A 10,233-nucleotide genomic window follows, 5' to 3' on the forward strand; every position below is an offset into this window, starting at 1 on the left:
AAAGTTCACTCCCCAGCTGTTTTTGTTAAGCATAATTACAGACTGTACAGTTATAGAGACTAATTTGATTTTGACCTTAACGATGGCAGCAAGATTGTTGGTGGCGCAGTACTGGAAGAGGGAAGAATTGCCTACTATTCAAGAATGGACGCTAAAAGTAGTAAATCTAACAGAGATGGCCAAAATCACAGCATATTTGAAGGACCATTCAGATGAGAAATATAAGTTGGAATGGAGACGATGGATTGACTATATTCAAAATAAATATCAGACTAAAATATTTCAATTAGCTTATGAGTGAAGGCACAACAAATGTTACAATTTATCTAAAGTTAGTTTAACAAAAGGGGAATTAAAGCACAAGAGGAGGTAGGATGTTAAAGTCAGTTAGCTTATGTTAGTGTATGATTGTTAAATGTTTATACCCTGCATTTTGCTCTGGGAGGTTGGGTGGAGGGAGGGTTGGAGGGGGGGTAGGGTCGGGGGTGGAGGGAGGGAAGGGGAAACATTTGTAAAATTTATTAAAACTTGTAATAAAAAAAGTTTCCCTGGCCACCTGGGGAAATTAAAAAAGTGGCAAAAAGCGTTGTTTTATTATACTATTGTGTTTGCTTCTGTCAGGTCTGCAATTATATTCTCTTTACGGGAAACGGTTTTTTTCTGAGGAGAGGCCGCCTGTCAGGCCTGCAATTATATTCCTTTTTAGGATCTTTGGCCTGCCACACTTTCTATTAATTTCCTATACTGTTTCATTAGTGTAGTAATTGGGAGGGGGGAATAGAAAGGAGTAGAATTGTGGAATGTGTTGTTGTCATTCTTTTCTAGAAGACCAAGGTCATCTTTTGTCTCCGCACCTGGACATCTGACCGGAAGCAGCTGGGTGGAGATGCCAGCGTGGAAGAAAAAGATTGGGCCATGTGATGGATTTATGGGAGTGGGCATAAGATTATGAACTTTCAACTGAGTGGAATTCCAGGAAGCAAATCAGAGTTGGAATTTACACAGTCCGATGCCAACATGTCTGTCTTATTAAAATGGAACTTTAAGGATAGCTCTGCCTTGAACTCTGATTTAATTCTGCATGATATTTGGAATGCTGACATTATTCCAACTCTCCCTTTAAAATAGGTCACCAGCACACACACCCCTCGCACGGGGGGGGGGGTGAATTCCCAACGCTGACTGGGTCAGCGTAAAATATCAGCGAACAATTATGAGAAAGCTTTTTGAGATAAGAAGCTGAGATGAGACGCTTCTCTGCAAATCTTCAAAGGTGAAGGAATTCCTGTTTAAGATTTATAGCATCTGGAGGAATGCAAGGGGGGAAAGATTCTGCACACAGCTGGAAATGACAAGATGTTTGGAATCCCAGACCAACTTCTTCAGCCAAACGTGAGTCAATCTCTCCCCCCCACCCCTTTCACTAATAAATGCTGCAATGGACTGGAGGACTGGAGTGGAGATAATTACTCCTTCCAAACAGCAATAAATGAAATGACTTATTACCCTGCAACTGAGTTGAAGACAGATTCCCTATCAAAATGGCAAATTCAACCCAGCCAGCAAGAAGGGATTTGGCCAGCATCTTTCACTTGCCAGCCATCGCAAATTGGGCTGCAGCTTGTGAATGAACCACCACCAAATTGGGCTTATTTCCCAGGGCATGGATGGAAAACATTCCAGTGGGCAAATCCATGGCCATCAGCATGGGAAAATCCTCCAAGGCAGCAGAGGGCACCTACTTGGCCCATAATTCCTCCAAGCCAGCAGAGGGGTCCTTGGCACATAAACCCCCCTAGCCATCCATCGTTGGTTGAACTGCAACCTGTAAAGCAGGCAACCCCGGGATGGGTCTTAACCCCAGGTCGACGGAAGGGATGCCAGTGGGCACCTGCCCTCCCTCAGCAGATGGCATCATGGCAGATAACTGGGCAGTGGCCAATGGAGGGATTGACCTCCCCACTCCCCTGCAATGCCCCAACAGGTTCTTACCCCACCTTCCTACAGAGAAGCAATCTCCACAATGGAAGAAGGGATTACCAAAGGGAGGCCTGCAGGAGGATGGCAGGAGAATGTGCACCTGCAATGCCCCAAAAGGTTCTTACCCCACCTTCCTACAGAGAAAGGTTCTCAACAATGGAAGAAGGGTTTATCAAGGGGGAAGCTGCAAGACGGATAGCAGTCCAATGTGATGCGGCAGTTCCTAAGTTTAGAGATGTAACTAGGTTCCTTCCTTCGTGGGGGCCAATAAAATGCCACTGTTGCTGTCAACTTGGCCACAGAGCATCAGAGTGCTTGGCTGCAGCCCCAAAGCTACAAAGGTGCACACCAACCACCACAGTGGTAAAGAAAAGGCCCCAGATGCCAGCACAGAAAAGTCATCTGGGCCAACAACCTCTGGAAGAGGATCCCCAACTTAAGGTGACGAAGAGTCCTACCAAGGGGGAGGCCTCGGAGGAGAAAAAGCCCAAACAACTGTCGGAAAAGTCCCCTGGACTACTACGAGGAGTGGTCAGCCCTAACCGACCATGGGAAGAGGTCGCAATGGACTTCATCGTGGAACTCCCAGACAGCAGTGGGAATAGAGTAATCTGGACAGTAATTGATTTGGTTTCCAAGCAGGCGCACTTCATCGCTTGCTCAGGATTGCCATCTGCAAAGAAATTAGCAAAAATGTTCGTGAAACACATTTATCGCCTGCACAGATTGCCCAAGAGGATCATTTCAGACCGCGGAGTACAGTTCACAGCCAAGTTCTGGAGAGAGGTCTTGAGATCCATTGGGTCCACACAAGAAATGAGCTCAGAGGTTCATCCCAGCATGAACTGTGCAGCAGAAAGAGCCAATGGGGTGGTGGAACAATACATCCGGTGTTACATGGACTATGAGCAAGACAACTAATCGGACTTGCTACCCTTTGCCGAAGTGGCGTACACAGCAGCACGGAATTAACTCCTTTCCAGATTACCAGTGGCATGGAATTTGTTGCCATGCCTGAGCTGCCTAGAGAACCTCCCTCCTCCGTGTCTTTGAATGAATGGATGGACACGCAAAAGAAAGGATGGGAGAATACGAAGAAGGCTCTAGCAGATGCGGCAGATGCCTACAAGAAGCAAGCTGATCAACATCGCTCGCTCCAAACCCCCTTTTGTGTGGGGGACAAAGTTTTTGTATCTACCAAATACATAAGATTAAGAATGCCTAGCAAGGAATTTGGTCCGAAATTTCTAGGTCCATTCCCAATAGTAAAGATAGTAAACCCAGTTACAGTTCAACTCAGTCTACCCAGAGGTCTAGGGAAAATTGACCCAGAATTTCAATGTAGCTTGTTGAAACCAGTAATTGGGTCTAAAATAAGAGCATCCACCCAAGCTTTCTCTCCTCCTGTAGTGATAGAAGGGGAAACACAATCTGAGGTGGAAAAAATTATAGACTCCAGGCTGAATAGGAGTCGCTTACAGTACTTAGTGCACTGGAAGGGTTACCCTTTGTCTGAAGCTACTTGGGTGAACAGTGGGAACCTAAAAGTGGAGACGTTAGTAAAACAATTCCATGAGAAGTTTCCCAATAAGCCAAAGGGTCCCCCGGGGGGGGGGGGAGAAGAGGTGGTTAATTTTTGTTATGTTAACTTTTGTGGTATTCTCTTTAGGGAAACGTTTTTCTTCTGAGGAGAGGCCGCCTGTCAGGCCTGCAATTATATTCCTTTTTAGGATCTTTGGCCTGCCACACTTTCTATTAATTTCCTATGCCGTTTCATTAGTGTAGTAATTGGGAGGGAGGAATAGGAAGGAGTAGAATTGTGGAATGTGTTGTTGTCATTCTTTTCTAGAAGACCAAGGTCATCTTTTGTCTCCGCACCTGGACATCTGACCGGAAGCAGCTGGGTGGAGATGCCAGCGTGGAAGAAGATTGGGCCATGTGATGGATTTATGCGAGTGGGCATAAGATTATGAACTTTCAACTGGGTGGAATTCCAGGAAGCAAATCAGAGTTGGAATTTACACAGTCCGATGCCAACATGTCTGTCTTATTAAATTGGAACTTTAAGGCTAGCTCTGCCTTGAACTCTGATTTAATTCTGCATGATATTTGAACGCTGACAGCTTGCTTTTCTGGTGCTATGGGAATAAAAATGTGGTAAACATATGATAAAAATATGGGAGTTTCACCCAAGTGGGGGGCACCAAATTAAATCTGGTAGGCAGCATTTTCTTCCCCTATTTTCCTCCCCCAAAACTAAGGTCCGTCTTATACTCCAATGCGTCTTATACTCTGAAAAATACAGTAAATATAACAAGATGTAAACTAGATCACATACAGAGGAAATGCTGTTCATAGCAACCTTTATATTTAATGTAGCTTCCTCCATCAGGATGTTTTCTCTGTATTGGAATCCTGATCTTTCAATTTCAAGCACCTCCTCTTGACTGATACAAATTTTACAGTTAGTTTATTTTAGCTAACAGCAGCTCTCATTTTCATTATCTGCTTACAGGTAATCCTCACATTATTATGATAATTAGTTTGACCTTGTAAGAAGTTGGCAAGAAATGTTGCAAATCATGATTATGTGACTGCAGGATCCTGCAAGTTATTATTATGAACTGGTGGCTAAATGCTCAAATTGCAATAATGTGACCCAGGGATGCAGCAACAGCTGCAACTAGAAGTCTCTCATATTCAGCATCATCATAACTTCAAATACTGAATAAGTGATTATTCAACAAGAACTACTGAAGAGTTGGGGTTTTGGATACAGGAATTCCTTGATTTCAGATTTGTTCAGTGACCAAAATTACAATGGTGCTGAATGGAGGGACTTATGAACAGGCCCTAAAGTTAATGCTGTTGCAGCACCCCACAGTCATGTGATCAAGATTCACGTGTTTTAGCCTGCCGGCACTTATAACTGCAGAGGTGCTTTAACTCCCCTATCAATACCTTTCTGGCAGACTGAACTTTGTGACCTCTGACACTCTAGTTGACCTTTGCTATCTTTCCCCCCACTGCTGACCAGGCATGCATGCTCAGCTTGAATACAAGATATGGAATACAGAGTTGGAAGCGATCATTGAGATCTTTTAACCCTATAGTATTTCAGACAAATGGCTGTCTAATTTCTTCTTTAAAAACTCCAGTGAAGGTGCAACCATGAACTTCTAAAACAGTCGGTGTCAACCTTCCTAATGCCGCGACCCTTTAATACAGTTCCTCATGTTGTGGTGACCCCCAACCATAAAATTATTTGTTTTCCATTTTTTTAAAATATGTGTTTTCCGATGATCTTAGGCGACCCCTGTGAAAGGGTCATTCGACCCCCAAAGGGGTCCCAACCCACAGGTTGAGAACCACTGTTCTAAAAGGAAGCCATTCCACTGATTGATTGCTATAACTGTCCGGAAATTTCTTCCTAGTTCTAGGATGGTTCTCTCCTTGATTAGTTTCTATCCATTGCTTTTTGTCCTGCCTTCAGGTACTTTGGAGAATATCTTGACCCCCTCTTCTTTGGGGCAGCCGCTTAAGACACTGCAGACTGTTATCATGCCCCTTCATGAGGTAGCTGCTAGATGCCAGAGGCTTTCTTCCCCCAGCATACATAGCAGTTTCCTCATGAGACTGGAGTTAGACTTTGAATTATGTTGCAGCTCAGGAGATTCTTGCAGCCCCAGAGCCATGGCATGCCACATAGCCCTTGAGCTGCAGCATATTCTTTCTCTGGCCTCCTTGATCTCATGCTGCACTTCAGCACCTCCCAACTTGCATGCAACGTGCACTGGTCCTTCAAGGGCTTATGTGGGACACAATCCACTTGCTACTTGGTGATCCACAAGTCAGGGCAGTTGACACTGTAGGGATTGCTGTTGCTAAGTGATAGCCTCATGGCATCATGTTTTAACTACTGGTACTTTGCTAAGCAATGGAAATTTCAGCCCCAACTGTGGTTGTAATGCCTTGAGAAATGCCTTATCACTTCATTGCCACCTATTGACTTTACTCATTTCTGCAGCCCAAATCTTTATTCACTTTATCTTTTAAAATTGTAAGTGGTATGGATCCAATTTATTGGAACAAAATTTGTGCTCTTAAATTAAAGGCATCTAGGGCCCCCTGTATAAATCAGGTTGATAGATTCTCACTGGACCTTTTAATAGTTCTGAATTCCTTCTCCGTGGGCTATGAAAGTTTTTAAACTGGTTACTTGTTTTACCTGTTTATTCTTTATTATTATAAAATATATTAATTATTTTTAAAAATATTGTTTCCTGAAAGGTGAAGCATAGTATTTTACATAATTCAACTTGAAGTATTCACAACATTTTCACACACACACACACACACACACACAATTTCCTTTCAGGAAATGCTAAGAGTTTCTGCCTCCAGAAATAGCTAAGTAGGGGAATTCTGGGAAAATCACCTATGCTTACCTCCACATGATATTTCTTGCGTGCATTTGCCACATTTACTGCAAGGTGTGTTATCAAGACAAAACTAGCAGTACCAGTGAGAATCACATAGCCATATTCTTTTGAGAAAACCACCATTTTGGCCCTATGAAGAAAGTTCAAAGTAGTACGTTAGTGCATGTTCATTCCAATATACAGTAGGTAAGAATATGTCATCTGATATAAACAGGTAATAATTATATTCTTTCCCCCAGAAGAGAACATTAAAAAATATAAGAGTAAAGAAAGTGAGATCAAAATGGAGGCTTATTTCTACAGATTAGCACTTCTGAATCTTGTTCTTGGGCCCATCATTGTCAAATTCAACAACCAACTTTTTCCCATCCTGAAATAACTTAAACCTTCCTAGAAAAAGTTTTAAAGGCACTACAAGAAAACAGAAACAAATAAGGCAGCTTTGCGGTAATATTCACATCTCTTCTATGTAACTTCATTACACATCCTACAAGAAAAAACATGTTAAATCTTTTAAGAACTTTGGTAGATTGAAAGCATACCAATTTCATCACTGGGAAGCTGAGAGTTCTTTATTCTTTCCATTAATGCCGCTAATTTTAAAAATAAAAATAGAGTAATAGAGTAACTTTCACCAGAGGTGGGTTGCTGCCAGTTCGGCCAGGATCAGGCAAACTTGTAGTAACAGCGGCAGGACGTTCCGCCCACCCTTCCGGATGCTTCTGCACATGCGCAAAAGCGGGGCATGCGAGTGCAACCAAACCAGTAGTAGAAAAATTGGCAATCCACTTTCACCCAGGATGGGTTTTCTCACGCTTCAGTTTTCTCAAGTTTGGGTTTTCCTAGAGATCTCCTTTCTAACTATTAGCTAGAGCATGGGTGTCAAACTCGCAGTCATATGCCTCACGTGATGTTTCATGACATTTTTCCCCTTCGTGGAGCTGGGGTAGGCATGGCCTATCTGTGATGTATCTGGCCTGTGGACTGCCAATATGAGAACCCTGATGCTAGAGCCAACCAAATTGATATCATCTGCTGGGCATTCAGGTACCTATATCAGAATAAATTCTAAGAAATTCTGTGAGTCTTGTTTCAATACTTTGTTTCAAACAAAACATGTTTTGATTGTGCTGAAAGTAAACCAGCACAAAGGGACATCAGTGTAAAGCCACAGGGAGCACAAATTATTCTACAAACCACAGTTTAGCATGATTTAAAACTCAAGCCATAAAAAATATACAGTAACTGGTTTCCTGGAGATTATTTAGAGATTTTTACCCAAAGCTTTCTTCTTTTGCATTTGGTGTTCTGATATTAATGATTTGTTTCACCTGACAATCTAGCTAGAATTATGAACTATAGAATAGCAGGGGATTGAAATAGCAAATGCCTTAGGAAAAAAAAACATTTTTCTAGAAAACAAGATAATATTCATTTTAAAATAAGTGCCTAAAGAAAGCTTATGCTGGTTAACTGTCCCTGAGTGATTACTAAAAAAATGATAACTTCATAATCATTCTAAATGCTTATGCACAGGAGACAAATTTCTGGGTATCCACTTGGCCAATAGAGTATTCCAATATTCCAATAAAGGTGAGATGATAATGTACAAGTCCTTAATGAGCTAAAAAACGAAAACAGATTATTACAGAATATCTCCAATTTGCAGGATTCGGTCATAATTCCAAACTATTGTCCCAATGCATCTGTCTTTCATAATTTTCATGTCCTTACATAAAACCAATATAAGTTCTAGTTATATGCTGATACAGTACCTAAAGCTGCAACCTCGCTGTAAATGAAGTTGCATTTTTATATTATGTGAGCAAAGATATATTTGGGACTAAATTGAATTTTCCTCAAGATTACTCTTACAAATCTCACCAAGCCCTAGCAGCAGTAGCCATAACCACTATGAATAAATTCATAAAACAAGCAGTGTAAATACTTGTATCTGAAATATTTGCAAAGGGAGATTCAAACCGGTAGGTGATGAGTTAAGGTTTCACCTTAAGCATGAAAGTGAGCTGGATGACTTTGAACCAATTACCCTCTCTCAGCCCAACCCATCTCACAAGGTTGTTGTAGGGAAAATAAAAGGAGGAAAAAATATTAGGTACCGGTAAGTTCAATCCCCTTCAGTTATTTATAAAATAAAAGCAGTATACAAAATATAAAGAACACTGCAGGCAGCTAATGTTTCCTATGCCTTCTTTATTTTCTTCTCAATACCCTAGTAACTAAGCAACGTTGTATTCAAATATGAAATAATTCAAAATCTGGGTAAAGAAAAACTGATTTTAAAAACATAGCAAGTTGCTTTCTCTCTGTAGGCAGTCTTTCAAAAAACAATTCACGAAGCAGAACAGCCCACCCTCCTCTTGTTCTCCTAGTTTAAACTTTAAAAACTATCATTTTCTTGCTCTGTGCTCTTCTGTGCTTCCATATCATACCAAAACCAGAACTGTGAAGCCTGACTAGCACAGAACTTCAGGCCCATTTTTTTTTCTTTTGCTGCAAGCTCCTGAAATATACAAGTTTGGAGCTACTTGCTTGAAGGAAGCAATTGTGTGCTGCATAAAATTCTAATTTCAAATTTCGAATTATACAATATCTACTATACGACAATACTGTATATGTTTGTAAATATTACTACAATCTAAATGACAATATAGATTAATGAACTATAGAAATAGAGCTTATGTAAATATGAATGGTATTTATTATACCAATACAAAAATGCTGTAATGAGTGGAAATTTGTTTTGTTTTTTAATTTTTAAATATGTTTAATAAAAAATTTTTTAAAAAAATTCTAATGTCATTATATTTCGGCTAAAAGAAAAATACTTTCCCCCATAATGAGAAGCGTAAGCACCCTATACCTACAAGCCCTAAACACCTACAGCACAGCCAAGCTAACCTCAACTAAAGAGAAAATTCCTGGCAGTGAGAACAACTAAGTTTTAAAGCAGAGCCCGGAGGGGAAGAATTAATGCACTCTTTTAGGGGCAGAAATAAACAATGGCGGTATCCATATTTTGTGAGAAATAGCAGAACTGTGGTTCACGCTACACTCACCAAATACGGTTGGCTAGTCGGGAACAATATGAAAGCGCTTCCAGACCTCCCGCAGGTTTTGTAGAGAGCAGACAGAGCTAAAGTCTGCAAGCACGATTCCGGTGTAAATTCAAGAGCTCAACCGCCTCAGTCTTACAGGTGTGGAACAATCCCCCTCCCCCGGGAAGGGCAGGTAAAGAAAGCGTCTTTACGACGATTAGCGGTCAAGTCCCCTACCAGCGGCCTTCGAAAAGGCTTTCCCTGCAAGCGGGCAGGCACTCACCCTTCTCTGCGTGCTGATTCGGCAATCAAAGGGCCAAGGCAGTAGGACCGTAGAGCAGCCGCTCAGCCGAATTACCCTCCTCCTGTTAGCGGGAAATCCAACACCTGCCCGCGCCAGGGAGAACCTGAAATAGCTCCGCCCCGAGCAGTAAGAGGTTCCTGTGGGCGCCGCGAATTCTTCCTCTGACTCTAATGTTCGTTCTTTCTTGATGCTCTATGGGTGCTCTTTGCTCTTCGCTGTCATTCGGACGTCCAGATTTCTGCAGCTCAGACGCTGTAGACATGATAGCCTTGGTGGTGGCTTTTCAGTCTTGCAAACGGTGTTAAAATGGATCGAGGGGAAACAAGTTCTCATAATACTTTGTTTGCAATACTTCAATTTAACTTCTCTAGAATTTTGCTGTTTCCATGATGATGGGCCCCTTGGGGCACTATAAAGGCAGGATTAACCTCCGGCCTGTTTTGGCTTA

At 41.7% G+C, this 10,233-nt stretch overlaps 1 protein-coding gene across 3 annotated transcripts in view; it reads right to left on the minus strand.

The window, feature by feature from the left end:
* Positions 1-9,918, minus strand: part of MGST3 (microsomal glutathione S-transferase 3) — a 44,946-nt gene extending 35,028 nt beyond the window's left edge. The window contains exons 1-2 of one of the 3 annotated variants that reach the window (XM_081946445.1): positions 9,765-9,918; positions 6,429-6,552 (exon numbers count right to left, since the gene is read on the minus strand). In XM_081946445.1, the coding sequence (XP_081802571.1) occupies positions 6,429-6,545 (117 nt within the window). In that variant the 5' untranslated portion in view covers positions 6,546-6,552; positions 9,765-9,918. The other 2 variants (XM_081946446.1, XM_081946447.1) reach the window with 2 other exon arrangements.
* Between the last annotated feature and the right edge of the window lie 315 nt (positions 9,919-10,233).

Source organism: Natrix helvetica, assembly GCF_964273705.1.
Source record: "Natrix helvetica genome assembly, chromosome: 3".
In the NCBI taxonomy this organism is placed as follows: Eukaryota; Metazoa; Chordata; class Lepidosauria; order Squamata; family Natricidae; genus Natrix; species Natrix helvetica.